The following is a 22,505-nucleotide window of genomic DNA, read 5'->3' as shown; positions in this document are numbered from 1 at the left end:
CTAATGGTACTGCTAAAGTTCTCATTCAATGGGAAGATCTTCGAGATTTTGAAGCCACTTGACAATTCGTGAAAGTCATCAAAGAATAGTTTCATTCATTTCACCTTGAGGACAAGGTGATTCTTTTGAGGGGGGGGGGGGGGGGGAGAGTATTGTTAGACCTCTTATAAAGAATGTTTATAAGAGAAGGGGGGGGGGGGGGAAATAATTGTTATGTGCTGTCAATAGCAATTAGTTTTAATAGGACAACAATTACTATTATTAGGAGCAGTTTATTAGGAATAGTTAACAGTTACTATTATTAGGAGTAGTTTATTAGGAACAATTATTTTAATTAGACAGTATGTGTAGAATAAGAAGGAAAAACAGAATCATATTATGGTTATCTCGAAGATGTGTGATTTAGACCTTGGAAGGGAGAGAACCAAGCTCTCGAAATCTTTACTTGTTTGAATGAATATTCTAATTCTAATTGTTGTAATTCTGTCTCTGTTTTGGAAAGAATAATTCCTGTAGAGTGTTTCTATAAAATTCAGTCATTATTATCCAATTTCTATCAAAATGATAACGAAATTGAGCTTTCCAAAGCTTTAACTCTTCACCAAACACATACAGCACTAATTGGTGGGCAACTTTATAAATGCACCCAGATGGATAGATACACTAACACGTTTGTGGCAACTTGGCCATCTTTTTGGCACTTTTGCCTTACACATTGTAACTATATACTCTATTACTCTTACTCTTCTTACTAATACACATAAAAGCAGCCACCAAATGTGAGGAACCTACTTGTTCCACAATCTGCCATCGAGTTCAATGACAGAAAGTGGTTCCAAGCTGACACCTCGCAGCTGTACCAAGATACAAGAAATTGAAATTTGAAACACTTCTCAAGTGGGGAGGAGAAGAAAATGGCAATCAAACTTCAGAGAAGATATTATTTTTTGCACATCTTTGTGATTCTCCTTCCTTGCATTCATTCTGCTTCCTTTGCTTTCGCATATCTAATAAGGGGTTATTATCACTTATGATGCATCCTATTTTGCAAACTTAAGATGGAGGATGACACTGAGGAAATGGGTTATTATCATTTATTATCACTTATGGTGCATCCTATTTTGCACAGCCTTTACAGCTGCAACTCTGGCCGTGTTTGCTGCTTTATTAGCTACAGCCACTACTTTATTCACCCCGCCATCCACCTTTGCCATATTGTAAGCTTTTTCAGCAGCAGAATGTGCGTCCTGTTAAGAATGAGAGAAGTAAGTGCCAAGTATAAAGACTTCTCATATTTATTATTGCAGGATCTAGTGCTTATGAAATCAAGGTGATTTAAGGTCCACCACAAGACCCGCGTAGCTTATGCAGAAAGCCAACTCTGATCAAATTAGGGAAGGTTCAGGTTTATTCATGATTTTGTTATTTGAAGGTCCTTGATAATAACAACCAGGAAAAAACAAGGAAAGCAACTACAAGAAGCAGCAAAACATATACTTAAACGGATTTTCTAATGTGTCTCTGGGTACATGATATAGAGCCAAAAATAAAAAGCATTTATCATATAAAAAATACAAAAGTAATTCAATGATTGCCTTTTCTAGTATCATTGTGTTTTAACGCCCTTTTGCTCCCAATAAAAAATAAAGAATAACTACCCTCATCCCTTTCTTTTCCAATGTATCTGTTATATATATAATTTCATATTACTCCATCTCAAGTGCAAAATGTACTATTACCTGTACTGCATTAGAAACCTTGGTATGGTCTACAGCACATGGAGACCCAGTAGGACTATTATGTCTTTTAGGATCTTCAAGAATCCCATTCTGCCAGTGACCACATTGTGTTTCCCCATTTCTGAAAGTGTACATTCCCTATCCTTGTCTTCTTCTTTCATGCCATGCCCCCTCATACCGATGACCATTCTGAAATTGATACACTCCAAAACCATGCATCTTGTCTGCAAAATATTCACCAGCATATATGTCCCCATTTCTGCAGTATACATAAAATAATTGTAAAGACCCACTCAAAAGAGATACTTTTTGTATTTGTTCAAAAATGAAACCTTCCCATCACAATTGTTCTTTTGTAATGCATTCAATATACGTAGAGATCTTAAAATACCCACAGCAACAAAGACAATAACAGTCTTGTACCACCTTCCAATGAGATTGTTCTTTGGTTCATGTTAAAAAATGAGAAGTGGTTAAAAAATATGGAAATCATACAGTTCTGGAAATGTGAATCAAATTCAATACCGAGTTCCAGCTATTAATGATGCAAGGTTGAAGAAGATAGACAGAATCAGAAAGTTATATTGTTGTATACTGATATAGTAACTGAGAAATACTTCAAGTGCATTTACACTGCTACAAAGTAATAGATTCAATATTCCAATTCCAATCACTTTTTGAGTGTCTTAGCTGCATATGTATATTATAGGTAAAACTGGTTGAGACATACTATACTTGATATTACCAGGAACAAAGCAAATTTATTGTCTTCAAGAAGATCCTCAATAAGTTAGTAATTGTTCACAATAAATGTGGCATGAAAAGCTTTGATTTACTGACATGCTTACAAATAGACCGAGCTTTGATCAAAATGAGTTGAAAATTTACAGAACATTCAATTAAATTGTTGCCTTGTGGTTAGTAAGAAACTAGACTAACCCCTTTGGCTTCTGACAGTAAATATTACAAACAACTGATTGAACACCAGAATAAAAGCAAAGATGACAGAAATACAATTTTGGTGAGTTTGGGCAGCAAAGTGTTGGCATTTTTTGTTTGGCTTGTTATGAAGCATAGTAAATCCAAATCAATATCTCCCTAAAATTTTAAAACAAGAGTACGAATGTAACAACTAACAAATGAAACAGGTTGTTGACAATGTGAATGGTCATATTTGCAACCAAAACTTTATATAAAAAGGGGTCTAGAATCATAATGACTGGCATACGTGAATATCAACAGACCTGACATGGGTAAATTTATGAAGTCATAATTTAAGCATTGACATATTGGATCCAATCATGCTCTGACACAAACTTCTACAGAAGCCAGATGAACATATTTCTAAACTCTTGCCACAGAAACACCAATGCTTTCTTAAAAAGAAAATAAAACAGGCTTGAATCAGATGTAGAAAAAACTCAAAAGTTCCCACATCAACCATAGTTTCAGAAATGCCCAACAAGTTTCAACGAGAAAATCAGAGTCCCATTGCATTGAACTACGAGAAGACCAAACCTAAACTGATTACTGTAAAACCTCTAGACTAAATCCCATTCTTATACTTGAGATTGTACGCATCAGTTATTTTCCTCTCTATCTTTACAAGACCTTCATTTCACTACGTCCCTTTACGTCGCAAAGAATAAATACTGTTTAGCAAGACCCAAACTTTTTATACTACCAACACATAGAAATTAAACTCCTTTGCGAAACATTATTTACTACGCAGTCTTTCTCTAGTAACATTAAAGGACTAAAGTAAATTAAGATTTTGCAACATTACAACTAAAGCATCTGCAGACACAAATTGTAAATTGAGAAAAGAAAAACCACACCTGAAATGGTACTGTCCGAGTCCATGTTTGACACCCCTTTTGAACTCCCCAACATAGCGGCTGCCATCAATGCAAGTGTGGACTCCAAGCCCATGACACGACACTGCCCATTAGACCACTCATCACCATACACATCCCCACAGTAAAACTTATATATATCCCCATTCCATGCCTCAAACCCTCTCTATATTGCCCTCTATATCTGCTCCCTCTAGCCCATGTCTCAACACCATACCCATCATACTTTCCATCAACCCAATCACCCTCGTACCTCCCGTGCATGTTATAGTGATAAACCCCACTCCCCCAGCACTTCCCTTTTTGAAATTCACCCTCGTACACGTCCCATTTGCTGTAAACTTGCACCCAACACCCCCAATTTGTGTTCTTTACTTGCTTCGGATTCGACCCAATAGACCATACAACAGGGTGAGGAGAAGAGGATGATGATGAGAATTTGGTGGGGAACAATCGAGTGAAGAAAGATAGCGCGAAATTGAGGGAAGTGAAGAGTACTGCTGAGAAAGCGATGACGGAGAAGAAATCTAAGGGACTAGGCTTTGAAAAGAGGAGGTAGAGGGAGGGGAGGGGAAGGAAGAGGAGGAAGCGGAAACGCGGGAGGAGCTTCGAAGTTGGAAACTTTGCGCCAAAGGGTGTCGGAAACAGAGGGAAAGTCATGATGGGTATTAATCTCTTGTTGGAGAAGCGTTCATGGTGGCACGGAGTGTTTGGTGAGTTTGGTAGCGGTGGATGGGGTGAGGAGGGTGAAACCTTAATTGAGAAATGGGTTTGCGTTTGGTTGAAGTGGGGTTGAAGTGGCGTTCTCATCAGAAGAGAGGTGGGGTTCTCTTTTCCGATGTGAAGCTCGGGCTTGTGGTGGTGCATTAACACACCAAAGAAGTGACACTGCTTTTTGTTTAATTGTTGCGTGGTTTTGGTGTGAGAATAACTATGTACTATGAACTATGAAGAGTGTTCTGCTATTATGTGATTGTATCTGGTTTCGTTTTTGTTCAGTTTGCGGCGGGTGGGTGTTACTATTGTGACTTTGTTGGTTGCTGCTGTTTTGAGGTTTGGTTTTGTTGGAATGAGACGAGAGAAAAGGAGGGTGGGGACACTGTGCACTTTGTGGGCAAATTTGCTGCATGGGGTTACTTTAGAGACATTTTTTCGAAATGGGTATGTTTGTAAAGTAATTTCTGTATGGTGCTCTTTTTTACGTAGAGCACATGCAAATCGCAGGAGGCAATGGCGCGTTCCGTCTCGACACGCCACCTGGCAGTGGTGTCGCCAGCTTTAATGGCGTTTTGCAAGAGCTTGAATTCGCCGGTCAAACTGGCGAGTTGAGGGTGCAGAGTTCCTAGGGTGCAAGCAGCAGAGGCTGTTTCCAAGAGGGTTGCAGTCTGCAACGCTGTAGGATGCCGCCAGCTTCAATGGCGTTTTGGTTGGCCAAAAGCGCCAGCACCAGCAGCGATTTGCGTTGCTTGAGCTGCTTAAATCCCCCCTCCCCCGTAGACCATTCACGCGAGAAAAAAAAATAGAAAAGAGAAGCTTGTTGGTGCTGTGTTTGAGCAAAAACGAAGAAGGATTGTTGCTGTGGTGTTTGTGTTTGAGCAAACTTCTTCATTTGTAAGTTTGTTTAATTATTTTTTTATTTTATTTGTATTCTGATGATAATTATAGTTTTATTAATATGTGTTAGTAGTATTTTTATCTTAAGTTAGTTTTAGTTAGAATTGATAATTATAATTTTATTAATATGTGTTATTAGTTTTTTTTTTTATCTTAAGTTAGTTTTAGTTAGAATTGATAGTTATAATTTTATTAATATGTGTTATTAGCTTTTTCATCTTAAGTTAGTTTTAGTTAGAGATGATGAATTAAATTTAATTTCATAATTATAGTTTTATTAATATGTGTTATTAGTTTATTTATCTTAAGTTAGTTTTAGTTAGAAATGATAAATTTAATTTAATTTGATAATGTAATATGTGTTAGTAGTATTTTTATCTTAAGTTAGTTTTAGTTAGAATTGATAATTATAATTTTATTAATATGTGTTATTAGTTTTTTTTATCTTAAGTTAGTTTTAGTTAGAATTGATAGTTATAATTTTATTAATATGTGTTATTAGCTTTTTCATCTTAAGTTAGTTTTAGTTAGAGATGATAAATTAAATTTAATTTCATAATTATAGTTTTATTAATATGTGTTATTAGTTTATTTATCTTAAGTTAGTTTTAGTTAGAAATGATAAATTTAATTTAATTTGATAATTTAATATGTGTTATTAGTTTTTTTTTATCTTAAGTTAGTTTTAGTTAGAATTGATAATTATAATTTTATTAATATGTGTTATTAGTTTTTTTATCTTAAGTTAGTTTTAGTTAAAAATGATAAATTTAATTTAATTTATAGATTTAGTTTTAGTATGTTATTCTTTGTGTTATAAGAAACATTAGATTTAGTTGATTTGTTAATATTATTAGTTTTATTTGTTAATATCATTAGTTTGAGTTCTTAATTTTATATAGTAGATTAAAATTAATTTAAATTTTTTATATGGTAGATTAGGAATAGTTTTAGTTTTAGGAAATGTAAGTTATTAATTTTATATGATAGATTAGGAATACTTTAAATTTTGATATGGTAAGTTAGGTTTAGTTAAAAAAATTTATATAGTAGATTAAGAATAGTTTGACGTTTCGTAACTTATTAATTTTAGATTAATTTTACTTTAAATTTTATATAATACATTAAAAATAATTTTATGTTCCATAAGTTATTAATTTTAGATTAGAATTAGTTTAAATATTTAATATGATAAATTATAAATAGTTTTAATTTTTATATGGTAGACTAGGTTTAATTAAAAAAAATTATATAGTAGATTAAAAATACTTTTAGGTTCCGTAACTTATTAATTTTAGATTAAGTTTAGTTTAAATTTTTTATATGCTACGTTACATTTAGTTTAAATATTTTATACGAAAAATTAGGAATAGTTTTAGATACTATAAATTATAAATTTAATTTTAAATTAGATAACAATTACATTTTTTATATTACGTAAGTTGTAGTTATTATGAGTTTCATATAATATGTTAAAATTAGAATAGTTTAACGTATTTGAAATATTTTGTTATTGAAATATTTGAAATTTGAAATATGAAAAATATTATTTGTTATTTATTTGAAATTTGGAGACTATGTGTAATTTTTATTATTAATTTTATTGTATTATATTTTATTGTGTAGGATCAATGGCATCTTCGTCATCATGCGCATCAAGTATACAAACAAGGTCTGGTCCAATTGAGGGTGACGTTTTGTGGATGCAACCCAAACATGTTTCAGAACATGTTTGGAATGGGGAAGCAGACAGAAAACTACACATCAGACGAGCAGTGCCGACGTATCAAGGTGAAGAACAAATACCAGAAGAAATTCTTCCTCTGCTTCGGCAATGTGGGTTTTATTGGATAATTAAGATGGGATACCTAAAGATAAATGCGGCCTTAATTAGCGCGTTCATTGAAAGATGGAGGCCCGAAACCCACACGTTTCACCTGAGATGCGGAGAGGCTACCATTACTCTTCAAGATGTGTCAATTTTATTAGGTCTTCGTACTGACGGGGCACCACTAATTGGTTCAACAAATCTTGATTGGGCCGACTTATGTGAAGAATTATTAGGAGTCAGACCACAGGAAGGCGAACTTGAAGGTAGTGTCGTCAAATTAAGTTGGCTGGCTCACCATTTTTCTCACATAAATATTGATGAGGGTAACGTTGAACAATTACAAAGGTTTACCCGTGCGTGGATCCTTCGATTCATAGGAGGTGTCCTCTTTGTTAACAAAAGTAGTAGCAGAGTTTCTTTAAGGTACCTACAATTTTGACGTGACTTTGAACAGTGCAGCACGTATGCGTGGGGACCTGTTGTGCTTGTGTATTTATATAGAGAGATGTGCAGTGCCACCAATTACAAAGTTAAATCAATCGGAGGTATGTGCATCTTAATCCAAATGTGGGCATGGGAACGATGCACGACTTTAACTCCAAAGAGGACGCCTCCCGTCATAGAAAATAAACCACTCGGACACATGTTTGTCATTTAAAAAATTAGATTTGAATTAAAAATATTTAATGATGGAACATGTTGACAATGATGATTTCATTTTTATTGTAGGTGGATGCGACGTGGAAATCAACATATTGGTAATGATGATCTTAGACTTTTCCGTCGCAAATTGGATCTGATGAAACGACATGAGGTAAGAACATCGTAATGTAATGGTTAAATGAAATCTTAATATGTTATGTTTTACTGGAAATTGACAAGTGTGTTGTTATATGCAGTTTGTCTGGGAGCCATACACAACAACTGTGATGGCAGCGTTGCCTCCAATTTGTGTGGTTGGAAGTGTAGCCTGGTTTGCGGTGGTGCCACTGATTTGTTTCCATGTTATTGAGTGGCACCAACCCGATAGAGTTTTACGACAATTTGGATTGCAACAACCTATTCCCGGGTTTCCTTCGCAACCGCAGAATCTCCATGGCTTAACGCTCAAAGGCAAACAAGATGAGAATTGGTTCCACCTGTTGGCTCCAATCATTAGTCAGTGGAACAATGCAGTTGAGTTTAGGGTCGATGTTTATCCTCGACAGGAGGGCTTACTGGGTTTTAACTCGGACTACATGGTGTGGTTTAGGCGTTAAACAAAGATGTTTGTCGACCTAAACAATGCAAACACAGCTGCATTGATATTTATCTATTTTTCAATGTTTAACTTCTAATTAATTTATTAAGCATGAGCATTAATTTCTTGACGCTAATAATTGCAGGGTGAAGTTGTGGAGACTTTACAATATATGGTGTCACCACAAGGGAGGAACACATGGACAGTTGATGATCTCGTGCCTTACGTGGATAAGTTAGCGATTATATCTGAAGAGCAAGAGAGAATCACTGAGCCAGTGTCACATGGTCCAGCATCAGAGCGTGAATTCCCAGCACAAGAGTTTCACATTCTTCAGTCAAGTGTTGAAACTCGGGGCATAGGCAGACGAAGGGAGCCTGTTGAAGCGGAACAATATTCCCATCAAATGATGGAGCGTGGTCATGGAATGTGTTACACGCCAGCAACATTTTTCGAATATCCTTCACAGATGTATCAGTATCCTTTTGCAGGTCATCATACTGATACTTCTGAGACCTCACATTCGTTCGGTGGTGTTGCGGAAACACAACCTCATTTTTCATGGCCCACTATGACTCCTTCACAACAGCACGATGCCCCCACGGCAACACCTAACACCCCATTTGCTCCGCAATGGAATGTACCCGGAGCAATACCTGATATAGGCGATTTATTAGGTGTTGATTTGCGTCAGGAGTTTTCTGCAGAGGTTGAGCAAGCAGAAGCGGGGAGACAACGCGGCGGCAGAAGAAATCCTGATCGTCAAGCGCGAAGATAGGATCGACCATGTGGCACATCCTCACGACATTACGGACACCATAATGACTAAATTTGATGTATTTGTGTAATTTTGTTGTTGTTTGTAAGACATTTGATTTTGACAATTATTCTATCGCATCTGATTTATTATGCCTTACTAATGTATAGAGTTTATGTGGCGCATCAAAGTATAATAATAAACTAAGTTTAGAAATAAAACTAAAGTAGACAAACGAAATAATAAACTAAGTTTACAAATAATAAACTATAATAAGTTTACAAATAATTTTTATGTGGCGCATCAAACTATAGTAAACTAAGTTTACAAATAATTTTTATGTGGCGCATCAAACTATAATAATAAACTAAGTTTACAAATAATAAAACAAAGTTTACGTTAGGGCTAGGTTTTATGGATTATGGTTAGGTTTTAGGGTGAGGTTTTATGGATTAGGGTTAGGGCTTATTGATTAGGGGTAGGCTTTATGGATTAGGATTAGGCTTTATGCATTAGGGATAGGTTTTAGGGTTAGGTTTTATTGATTAGGGTTATGTTTTATGTATTAGGGTCAGGCTTTATGGATTAGGGGTAGGCTTTATGGATTAGGGTAAGGTTTTATGGATTAGGGTTAGGTGTTAGGGTTTAGGTTTTATGGATTAGGGTAAGGGTTTAGGTTTTATGGATTAGGGTAAGGGTTTATGGATTAGGGTTAGGTTTTAGGGTTAGGCTTTATGGATTAGGGTAAGTGTTTATGGATTAGGGGTAGGCTTTATGGATTAAGGCTAGGTTTTAGGGATTAGGGATAGGTTTTATGGTTAGGTTTTATGGATTAGGGTAAGTGTTTATGGATTAGGGGTAGGCTTTATGGATTAGGGCTAGGTTTTAGGGACTAGGGATAGGTTTTATGGTTAGGTTTTATGGATTAGGGTTTATGCTTTATGGATTAGGGCTAGGTTATATGGATTAGGGATAGGTTTTATGGATTAGGGTAAGTGTTTATGGTTAGGTGTTAGGGTAAGGGTTTATGGATTAGGGTTAGGCTGTATGCATTAGGGATAGGTTTTAGGGTAAGGTTTATGGATTAGGGTTTGGTTTTAGGGTTAGGCTTTATGGATTAGTGTAAGGTTTTAGGGTTAGGCTTTATGGATTAGTGTAAGGGTTTAGGGAGTAGGGATAGGTTTTAGGGTTAGGTTTTATGGATTAGGGATAGGTTTTAGGGTTAGGTTTTATGGATTAGGGTAAGGGTTTATGGATTAGGGTTAGGTGTTAGGGTTTAGGTTTTATGGATTAGGGTTAGGCTGTATGCATTAGGGATATGATTTAGGGTAAGGTTTATGGATTAGGGTTAGGTTTTGGGGTTAGGCTTTATGGATTAGGGTAAGGGTTTAGGGTTAGGTGTTAGGGTGTAGGTTTTATGGATTAGGGTAAGGGTTTATGGATTAGGGTTAGGCTGTATGCATTAGGGATAGGTTTTAGGGTTAGGTTTTAGGGTTAGGCTTTATGGATTAGTGTAAGGTTTTAGGGTTAGGCTTTATGGATTAGTGTAAGGGTTTAGGGTTAGGTGTTAGGGTTTATGTTTTATGGATTAGGGTAAGGGTTTAGGGATTAGGGATAGGTTTTAGGGTTAGGTGTTAGGGTTTAGGTTTTATGGATTACGATAAGGTTTTAGGGTGAGGTTTTATGTATTAGGGTTAGGTTTTAGGGATTAGGGATGTTTCCTAGGACTTGGGGTTAGGGTTTAGGTGTTTGGGTTAGGGTTTTAACTAATGAATTCATGGATCCCCACAAATAGTTAATGTACACAAACAAAAATAAGTAATGTTTTTAACTAATGAATTCATAGAACCCCACAAATTGATTCAACCCCAGAAATTCAATACATTGAAGACAACTTAAACAAATACAAGTCACTCGACTAATATACATAAATCAATTATTTGAACAACTCCCACGCTCAGATTGCATTGGACAGCGACGCCTATTATGCCCTTCGGCTCCACATCTACTGCATTTTTGTCGGTGGTCAGATGGTTCGACCCAATCCATCTTATTCCTTATCCTTGTTGATTTTGGACGACCTTTCGCACGAATTGTAGTTGGGTCAGGGATAAGTGTCCATGCATCATTAGAAGGAGGAATAGCCACTTCATTCCCAAGAGGCCACCATTGTGGGGAGTAAGCTTTTAAGATGTGCTCATTTGTATAAACAACATTTATATATTGGTAGTAGTTCAGGCTCACGTAACCACAAGCTGCAATAATATGTGAACATGGATAGTGAAGCGCAGAATACCTTCCGCATTGACAATAATGACCATTCAAGTTAATTGCCCATTTTTGTCCGCCACGTTGCGTAATAGGATTGAAGGTCTCCTCTACTTCAAACCTTGTGGAGTGGATGTCATACACGCGAACGATGTGTGAACAAGCTTGTTCTTGATTTTTTCTAAGTTCTTTAACAAGCTTTGAACAATATACTAGCCCTTCATTTAACTGTCTCTGCGCTTGGCGGCCACGCTCAACAAAGTACTTTCGACACCTACTGTACGTTGATTTGACCAATGCTGTTATGGGAATATTGCGACAATCTTTCAAAACCTTGTTGATACATTCTGAGAGGTTGGTTGTCATGTGGCCATATCAACGTCCTTCTCTATCATAAGCCATCGTCCATTTTTCCTTTGAAATGCGATCAATCCATGTTGCTATGGCTGGACTCAGTTCACGAAAATTTTTCTAAATTTTGATAAAAAATGTGCTTGCAAGGAGTGTAGGCTGCATAAAATTAGTTATGAATAACGTGGATAAGTATATATGAAAGGTAAATAAACGGGACCATCAAATATGAAATCTTACCCAATTTCTTCAACATTTCTTTTGTTTTGCATTATTGAATTTCCGATTGAAGTTGCTTGCTATGTGACGCACGCAGTAGACATGATAACCGTGGGGAGGTTGCCAACCTAGTGCTTCGTTAGTGACAGCGGACTTTATACTCGCGTGTCGATCAGATATCAGACAAATACCATTTTTATCTGTGACGTGTTCACGCAAGTGTGCCAAAAACCATGACCACGCTGTAAATGTCTCACCTTTAACCATCGCGAATGCTAGAGGAAGGACACCACCATTTCCATCTTGTGATGTGGCCATTAAGAGGGTCCCACGGTATTTGCCGTACAAATGTGTGCCGTCAACTTGTATGATTGGCTTACAGTACTTGAAAGCCTCTTTACATTGGCCAAAAGTCCAAAAAACTCTATGAAACTGACGGTGTTCGCGACTAACCGTATTCCCAACGCTAAAATCGTCATGTAGTACTTGAAAATATGATCCAGGAGAATGATTTTGCATGTGTGTTAGCCACGACGAAAGTTTCGCATAGGACTCATCCCAATCGCCATATTCAATTGCAATGGCTTTCTGTTTCGCCAACCACGCTTTTTTGTACGACACCTTGTACGCAAATTCACTATTAATCCTCTCTTGAATCAAAGAAATTTTTATTGATGGATCTTCTCTGACCATGTCTGTCAATAACATAACAAAATTTAAATGACAATTAACAAAAAATGAACATAATATGAACATAAAATACGTACCTACTACACAAGTGGCAATTAAATCTGAATCAAGTTTCTCGTGATCTCCTGTCATGGTCATATTCAGACATGTGTGTGGTCCACCCCATTGTGTGACTTTCCACGTATCTGTTTTTTTGGATAAAATTGCCCTTATATAGAAAGGGCAAGGACACTCTGCATGTTTATTCAAGCAACAAACCACATACTTGTTCGATTTGCTTTCAACAACTTTGAAACTTTGATGCACCTTCATAACATATTGTTTGAGTGCATTTTTGACCGCATCTTTACTATCAAATTCCATGCCGACATATAATTCTTGGCCAACATTAAAGGTCGACGGCATCTCTAAACCACAAATGTCCTCCTCATCAGGATAACTCCAGTTGATATTGTTATAATGTAAAGCATCATTCCAAAATGGATTTTCAATTCGTTGTGCACCTAACAGTTCAAAGCATTGAAATTCAAATAATGCTTATTTAGCATTAAATTCAATTGACATCAAATAATAAATGTATTGTCTAATTTTTTAATTCAGCAAATTATACCTTCTGCTAGGTGAACAATTCTTACTGGTTGAGGAATGTTGGTGACTTCATCGTCTGTATCAGATATACCGTTAACACTGTCATCTTCGTCTAAAGACTCTTCAACGTATGAGTTAGACGCAAGATAATCATCATCATCATGATCATCATCTTCGTCAAGATTTAAATTGCTCATATTTGTTGGCGGTTGTGTATCATCGTTAGATACATAATTTCCACATGATGTAAGGGAATTTGCAGAATGAAATATTGAACCACCAGTCACATCCTTTTCTATGTACAATTCTAGAACTGACATTTCTTGTTGTTGTTTAAAACTTTCCAGCATCGTCTCGACGTCTTCGTCATCACAAATTTGCAAGGCAATATATTTTCCTGACACTAAAAATCTACAGCTGATAGCAGAAATAATTTCATTATTTTGTAACTTTACCTTATCTCTAATTTTTTTCTTCAAAGCATTGAAACTAATTCCACGTTTAATCTGAATTGCTTTTTTACTGCCTTCAAATATTACACCATCATTATCTTCATATACCCTTCCATTGAAATACAACACTGTTATAACCGAATTCATCGTGTACCTACAAAAACAATATTTTAACACGTCAAATAAATTATAAAATGGGTATCACAAAAAGTCATTACTGGAACTTCAAAATAAAACTTTATTTAAAAAAAAATAACGTCAAATCAATTTCACATTAAGACACTTTAAAAAAAATGAACGATTTCAATGTAATAATTTTTAACTAATGAAGATGTAATCAAAATTATTAAATTTAAATAAATTCCACATCAACACACTTAAATAACACAAACAATTTTATAAAACTTTAAATCTAAACTAATAAAATCTAATCACAAAAGGTTCCTTTATTGGAATTTCACATTCTATTTGTCTTTTAAAATAATTTAATTAACTTGAAATAAATTTCATGGGACACACTTAAAAAAATGAATAATTTTAACATAGTAATTTTAAAGACAAAATAAAAAAATTCATGAACGAAGTTAATAATATAAATAATTAATCTTAACAATAATAACTTCAAAATGAAAATAGGTAATTATAAAATTACTACAAATATATTAAAATAAATATGATACGAGAAACAACAAAGCATCATCAAATAAGTTATTATGGTGTCTTTCGTTAAATGATTTGACGAAAAAAATATAACAAAAATTTAAACGTATTGTTATGGTGTCAGTAATTTGTAAGTGTCTAAATATCAATAGCATCAATCATTTGTACAATATCTCAATTAGGTGGACATATAAATAGTTAATCTTCACAATAATAACTTCAAAATAAAAATAGGTAATTACAAAATTATTACTACAAATATATTAAAATAAATAACACTTTCAACTTCAACGCATATAAATTTTTAACACACCAACAAATGAACCTAATCTAATTAAAAAAATACTATAACTTCATCTTAAAAAAATACCAACATAAACACACTTCAAAGAACACTCATAAATTTTTAAGACACTAATACAACATAAACACCAACACCAACTTAATATAATTATAAAATAACTATAAACTTCATATTCAAAACAATTTTTTTACTCAACATATTTTCTTCAAATAAATATGATGATATAATTGTTTTTTAAAACAAACTTTTATTTTAACCCTCACAAATTTAACTCAAAAAAATACAACTTAATTACAAAAAATTATAATAAACATTTCACATTCATACTTTTTTCCGGCATCAAAAAATTACTTCATAAAATAACATTCATGCAATACACATTTGAACTTTTATACCTTAAAGTTGTACCTTAAACCTGCCTTCAACAACGTTTTTAGGATTGAACACAAAATAGGATAATAAACTATTTGAAACTCACTATTTTTTAGAAAAGGCACATAAAATATGGATTTGCACCTTTATAAAGATATAAGCTCTCAGTAATTTTCAAGAAACGCACATGAAATGGGCGAGTTGTGGTTTATAAAGGAGCTCAAATCGCCATTGGGAATGGCTACTTCAAGCTCAAATCGCCAGTGCTACTGGCTACTCCCAACTGCAGCGCAAATCGCCAGTAGTACTGGCACTTTCCACTGCAAAAAAGTTGTCCCTCCCTCCTGCAACGCTGCTGCACGTAGTCTGAGGACAACAGTCCCCTACCCTCAACTCGCCAGTCAAACTGGCGTGTCCAAGCCTGCAAAATGCCATTGAAGCTGGCGACACCACTGCCAGGTGGCGCGTCGAGACGGAACGCGCCATTGCCTCCTGCGATTTGCATGTGCTCTACGTAAAAAAGAGCACCATGCATAAATTACTTTAGAAACAAACTCATTTCAAGAAAATGTTTCTAAAAGTAACCCCATGCAAGAAATTTGCCGCAGTTTGTGTTTGTTTTTAGGGTCCAATGGGACGAGGGATGTTATAATAATAATAAGTGGGATTTGGAAACCGGCCTATATGCAAATAAAGGGACTTGGACCTTGTTTGGATTTTCTAAATTGCCACTTATATAGTAATTTGAACTTTGTTTGGTTCAATTTGGAGAATTAATTCATGGGAGGAATCCTCCTTATCTTTTGTTAAAATCTAATGATTATAATAAATAATTAATTTTAATTATTAAATTTTTAAAAAATAAATAATAAGAATAAAGAGTAACTACTCATGAATAAGTGAATGTCTCCTCTTCAATTATTTATAAATTTTGTTGTCTAATATTAAGATTATAATAAATATAAGTGGAAAAAAAATAATTGATGTTATATTAAAAAGTTAAAATAATAATTATTTTGGATTTTTTCTCTTACACAATAATTATAATAAAAAAGTAAAATTTTTAAATATTTAAAGTAAAAGTCTTGTTAACCATTGATATAAAAGCATTGGTTAACAAAATCAAGATAAAAATACTTTATTAGGATTCAAATTTAGAATGCATTGGAAATTAAGTATTTTGAATTTCTTAAAGTGTCTTTAGTTAGCATTTGCCTAAAGTTAATGCGCAAAAATTAAGAAATATTTGATGAAAGATCTTAGTCTTATAATAATGATTTATAGCTTATTCATTAAAATAATTATGTTAAAAGTTGTATAAATAATCATTTTATATTAATTAATTGCGTAAAAATTCTTACATTAGCTGTACATAAGCCATTAAATTCATTGGATTGTTTGGCACTTCAATGGTTAATCATATCTGTTTTGTTTATTTATTAATTGAGTTGTCTTTTATATTAATTCATGAATAAATTAAAAAAATATTAATTGAGATAAAATTAGTTCCTTGTTTTAGTGAACTAGTTATATAGGAAAAGGATTGACTATTCCATCCGGATCAATTTCATTCTTATCCTGATGTTTTATGACTCCAACAAAGAAAATTCATTCGTAGACATGCTTGAAGTTAACTGAGACTGGTCACGCAGATGTGAATGGTCACGCTAGATGACTAAACATGATATGTGATACTTAACAAGACTAAACGTGAGTGGTGATTTGTATCTTGTGAAGTTGTGATTTCACACTCAACTCTTTAAAATATAAGCATATAGTATTCAACAAGGCTAAACCTTTTTTTTTCTTCAATTTAGAAACTCTTGCTATCTTGTTATTCTTACTTCTTAGTGATGTCACATTTTATCCTTTACATCTTTTACACCCACGCAACGATAATATCCATCTTTGATTGAATCCACAACTAATCTTTATAATATAAAATTATCAAATTTTTTCATTTATTTATAATATAAAATTTAAAAATTCTTGCCTTAATTTTTAAGATAATAACTTATTAGAAATAAATTCAAATATTAAAAATGATATATATATATATATATATATATATATATATATATATATATATATATCATTTTTATATCATTTTATATGTATCAATCAACTTAATAATAATTTTTACAATAACTTTCAATTCAATCAAATTAACTTATGAATCCATAGAGCTTATAAGTTAATTTAGTTAAGAACACCCAATTAAAGAAAATTATAATTGAATTTTCATATAAGTTATAAGTTAGTTTAGAAATTTATTGGAATAAGATAAAAACAACTTAACATATATTTAGCTATTTTTATACACTAATATTTGTCGTATAATAATAAGTCTAAATAAGTTATAAATAAACTATTTTAAAGACAAAACAATATTGCTCTTAGATAATTATAATTAATTTAGAGAGTGGAAATTATCTCATGTTTAGGTAAAATTAGGGCATATTAACGGCAAACATGTAAAGAATACATAATTGGCAAATTTCTCAACATGGGCTCCTTTTCGAAACTAATTCCCGATATGGGACTATGGGGCTATTTTTTACGTAAAAACCATGCAAATCGCAGAAGTCATTGGCGAGTTTGGCCAAGCTTTGACACGTGGCACTGGTCTTGCTAATGTCACTGGCAATTTCAGCATGCAGGGACTCGTCAGTTTGACTGGCGAGTTGAGGTAGGGGAGTTCCGAGGGTTGCAGGCGGTTGCAGGAAGAAACAGAGTTGCAGCAGAAGAAAGCACTGCACATTGGACTCGCCAGTTTGACTGGCGAGTTGAGCCAGGTGATCTCGTTTCTGAGAATTGCAGAGAAAGCAGCAGGTTCCAATTAAAGCTTCTGCTGGGTGAGTCCCTGCATGCTGAAACTGGCGAGTCCCTGCATTTTGAAACTGACAGACAAACTGGTGAATCTCTTCATGTTGAAATCGTCAATAACACTGGCGAGACCAATGCCACGTGTCAAAACTTGGCCAAACTCACCAATAGCTTTTGTGATTTGCATGATTTTTACGTAAAAAAACAGTCCCATATAAAAAATAGTTTCAAAAGAGCCTCATATCGAAAATTAGTTTCGAAAAGGAACCCATATTGAAAAATTTGCCACATATAACCTCAAAGCTATGAACAAATGCGCAATCAATCACTCAGCTACCCTGTCATATCAACAACTGTAGAAGCTAACGATAACGGTTCTAGGAACCGTATCGATGTGGTCCACAATTTCACTGACACGTTGAATTCGTTTTGGCTCTGTATTGCTAATCCTGAATTTGGAAAGAAGCTTTGAACTTGAGAACAATCAATCACATGTTTCACCAAAATTCGTAAACGCCACTCTGCTTTGTCCTATTCCCCCAGCGTAAGAAGTGGAATGCCTACAATTCAATTTAGGAAGTGTGGGTTTTGTTTTGTTTTGCTTTGCTTCGGTAAATGTTAATAACATATAGATTTACTTATATTTAAAATGATACCAAACATACAATCAACAATTCATTGATCCGGTAGTATTGGAATTTTGGTTTTGAATTGACATATCTCAAACTTGAGATTATTCAGCTTAAGAATAGATATTGAAGTTGATTATCTTAAATAAGATTTTGAATTCTAATTTTATGTATAAAATAATATAATTAAAAAGATAAATATTTTTAAAGATGACAGATTTGTTGACATAAATTAATAATTAACAAAATTAATAGATAATTCATAGTAATAACACAATAAAAAATTGAATATGCACAAAAAAAAGAGAAAAAAATATACGCTTCAGATTTTATTATTCAAAAATAGTTACCTATTTAAATATTTTTCTCGTGTGGATTTGATTATGCTTTTTAGTTTGGTCTCCAAGTATAAATTACAATGTTATTTTAAAATAAGATAGAATAAAAAAATATACGTCATTATTTTTTGTTTTTTTAATTAAAAAAATAATATTATTATATACATTAATAAAATTTTAAAAAAAATCATTAGTCTTTGAAAAACGTTGATTTCTCGCAAACGTGACTTCATCTTTTCGACAATGATAATCACTTTCTTCAATAGCTGATTGCGAGTGTTATCAAGGTAGTGACTTCATCTTAGTGGTCCCTTTCTTAGTGGCTTTCTTCACAAACATGACTTCATCTTCATTGATGTGTACGAGTCATCGCATTCCCTTTGTTAGTGGTCCTTGTTATCTTCGAAAATGAGAGAAGAGTCATCTTCAAACTATAGCAGGTACTGTGATTTTTTTGTTTTGTTTATTTGTTTTCCCTTTGTTAATGGTCTTTTTTTCTCCTATGACTTCGTTGCAGTGATCCCTATTTTGTGAAGTCAAAAAAATTTAAATTTGTATTTGGGTTTTTTTGGGTTTTATGAAGGTTTGAGTATCAAATGATTTTGAGTTTTGTTTAGGATTGATTTATGGTTTAACTAGGTTCGGTTAGGTTTGATTAGTGTTCGATTAGGGTCATATTAATGGTTGACAGTAAATTAAAAGCAGTTAATGGCAAAAATGGGTACAATTCGTAGAATTAACATTGATATATATATATATATATATGTGTGTGTGTGTGTGTGTGTGTGTGTGTGTGTGTGTGTTTAAAACATTGTTAAAACATCCTTTTGCGCTTAAATTATTTGGAGTTAAATCATTATTTCTATATGTGTTGCAGGCATGAGTTTCAAATTAAAATTGCATCACGGTGGTTTCTTTCAAAGAGACCCTGTGATGCAATATGTTGGGACTAGCAATTTTGTAAGTGTCATTGATATAGATGTTGACAAGTGTTCATTCTTTGAAGCAATTGGGATTTTAAAAGAAGACTTTTAATATGGTGATCAACCAATGAGGCTATGGTGGAAAGGAAGTGATGGTGAGTATAAGGAGATGACCATGGACAGTCATGCATTGGAGTTGTCTAATTATGCGATGACTAATAGTTGTTAGGTGGAGTTGTTTTGTGGAATGTGCTGGTGGTAATGAGGGGGTTGTGGATGAAATTTTTTTTGATACAGTAGTGATGAATCACTAAAGGATGTACAGTTAGATGACTCTGAAGAGGAAAAGACAATTGGAAAGGATGATGATTTTGATTTACCTATTCTAGAAATTGGTAGAATGAAAAATAAATGAATAAAGAGGTCGGCTTAAAAAAAAGTGTGTAATCTGAAGGAGAAAGGTGATTCAAGTGATGATACTTGTGCCAATGTTTTTATTCATAAAGATGATGACATACCTAACAGTCAATATGTACTTGTTGAATTAATTGTATCTGATGATTACTTCAGCCAAGAGGAAAACTTAAACTTACCAAGTGAAGTGCAGAGTAATGCATATTTCAAGCAGGTGAATAAAGATGTTGATGGCAAGAAGGTTGCTGGTGGAGGTAAAAAGCCTACTGGTAGGGGTAAAAGTCTATTGCTAGGGGTAACAAGGGTACTGGTGAAGGTAACAAGCATGCCGGTAGGGGTAAGAGGGCTGACCATAATTTTTTGAATGTTAGTGGCAGTTTTTTGGTGTCACCCAGTTTGCCTGAAAATGATATTGAAGATGGGTATGCTATGAATAGTCGTGTAGTGATGATTCAAATGAAGATGTATTCAAGAAAAAGTATAAAAGACTCAACATTGTGTTTCTTTGTAAGGAATTTAAATGGAAGTTGGGATTGGAGTTTGCTTCTTTGAAATAGTTCAAAGAAGTTATACTGGAATATAATGTTTTAAATGGGAGAGAAATTAGGTTTGATTTCAATGATAAGAGACGAGCAAGAGCAAGGTGTAAGCATTGCACTGAGTATTTGGTATATGTCAGTAAGGTAGGTCAGACTGACACATATAGGCTTAATACCTTACAGCTTAAACACACATCTGTGAGGGTTTTCAATAATACAAGTGCTAAGTCTACCTGGGTGGCTAAAGTCTTAGTCAACAAGATGAAGGCAACATATGTAGACATGTCTATAAAGGACATAATTTGTGATATAAGGGCTAACTACTCAACTGGAATTGCATTGTCCAAGGCATAGAGGACCAAACAACTAGCAAAACAGACTGTTGATGGTGATTTTATCAAACAGTATTCCCAACTCTGGTCATATGCTGTTGAACTGAAGGATAGATGCTCAAACAATTCATGCCTGATTCGGGTGGAGAAACCATCCATTGAAGTGCTACCAAGATTTGATAGTTTCTACATGTGCTTAGAAGGTCCAAAAACTACTTTCAAAAAGGCATGCAGACCCTTGATTGGTGTAGACAAATGTCATCTGAAATCAAAGTTTGGAGGACAACTGATGATTGTTGTTGATAGAGATCCCAATGACTAGTACATGCTTATTGCTTTTGCTGTTGTAGAAACAGAGACCAAGGAAATATGGGGATGGTTTCTGAATTTATTGTTCGAGGATATTGGTGATGTTGAAATCAACAAATGAGTGTTCATTAGTGATCAACAAAAGGTAAAAAAACTATACACTAGGATTGTACTTTATTATGTTGCTAACATTTTTTGGATTATTTTCATGAGTTACTTCATGTGCAGGGATTACAACAAGTTGTTTTGGAATTCCCAACCCTGATAGAGCACAGGTTCTGCCCGCGACATCTTTACAACAATTTTAAGAAAAAATTTGGTGGTGGGATAATGCTGAAAGATCTGATGATGGGGGTTGTTAAAGCTACTTATGAACATTTGTGGAAACAAAAAAATGTAGCAGGTTAAGGACATCAACAAAGTTGCATATCATTTGTTGTATAACCTGGAGAGGAAAACATGGTGTAAGTATGCATGCTCACATTACCCAAAGTGTGATATTTTGATGAACAACCTTAGTGAGTACTTTAACAGTACATTACTAGTAGTTAGGGATAAGCCTATCATAACCATGTGTGAGTGGATTAGAATGTACCTCATGAATAGGTTTGCAACCCTTAGAGAGAAATTGAAAAATTACAAAGGTGAGGTGATGCCTAATTCCTTGAAAAGGTTGGGCTGGAAGGTTGAAAAGTCTGGGAATTAGGTAGCTACTTGGGGAGGAGATGGAGATTTCAAAGTCACTCATTTGTATTCTGGTGAGAAATTTATTATTGATATAAACAAACATAATTGTTCATGTAACTTCTGGGGATTGGTTGGCATGCCTTGCAGACATGCAGTGGCTGCCATACAATTTAGAAAATTTAAGTTTGTGGATTATGTGAATAATTATTATTCAAGGGAAATATATGGTGTTTGTTATGGCCATAAGGTGACATCAATTAATGATATGGATATGTGGCCTACTACAGAGTTTGATGAGATTCAACCACCAAAATACAAAAAGGGTCCTGGTAGACCAAAAAATTAAGAAGGAGAAAGCCTGATGAGGACCCTAACAGGACTAGACTAAGAAGGGACCTAATTCCATATACATGCAACAAATGTCGAGGAACGTGTCATAATACGAGGAGGTGTCCATTGCCACCTCTAGTAGTACCTGAAGAACAAAATGAGGAACATAGTGAAGCTGCTGAAGGTGTAGTTGAGGGTGCAACTCAAGGTGCAGTTGCTAGAGTTCAGTCTAGACTA

The 22,505-nt window shown here is 34.1% G+C and overlaps 1 protein-coding gene and 1 pseudogene across 1 annotated transcript; one reads left to right on the top strand and one right to left on the bottom strand.

The window, feature by feature from the left end:
- Positions 1-520: 520 nt before the first annotated feature.
- Positions 521-4,708, bottom strand: LOC114412232 (annotated as a pseudogene).
- A 2,972-nt stretch (positions 4,709-7,680) lies between these two features.
- On the top strand, positions 7,681-8,299 carry LOC114411078 (serine/threonine-protein phosphatase 7 long form homolog). The gene is made up of 2 exons (XM_028374842.1): positions 7,681-7,854; positions 7,940-8,299. The coding sequence occupies exons 1-2, from the start codon at positions 7,774-7,776 to the stop codon at positions 8,297-8,299; spliced, it is 441 nt and encodes a 146-aa protein (XP_028230643.1). The 5' UTR covers positions 7,681-7,773.
- The last annotated feature ends 14,206 nt before the right edge of the window (positions 8,300-22,505 follow it).

Source organism: Glycine soja, chromosome 5 (assembly GCF_004193775.1).
Source record: "Glycine soja cultivar W05 chromosome 5, ASM419377v2, whole genome shotgun sequence".
NCBI classification, from domain to species: Eukaryota; Viridiplantae; Streptophyta; class Magnoliopsida; order Fabales; family Fabaceae; genus Glycine; species Glycine soja.
This window is presented reverse-complemented; position numbering and strand designations above follow the sequence as displayed.

Bases quoted from the DNA above. Each gene is read 5' to 3' on its own strand.
- LOC114411078 (XM_028374842.1), top strand. From the start codon at position 7,774: ATGCGACGTGGAAATCAACATATTGGTAATGATGATCTTAGACTTTTC. The intron at 7,855-7,939 runs GTAAGAACATCG...TGTTATATGCAG, and splicing joins ATCTGATGAAACGACATGAG to TTTGTCTGGGAGCCATACAC.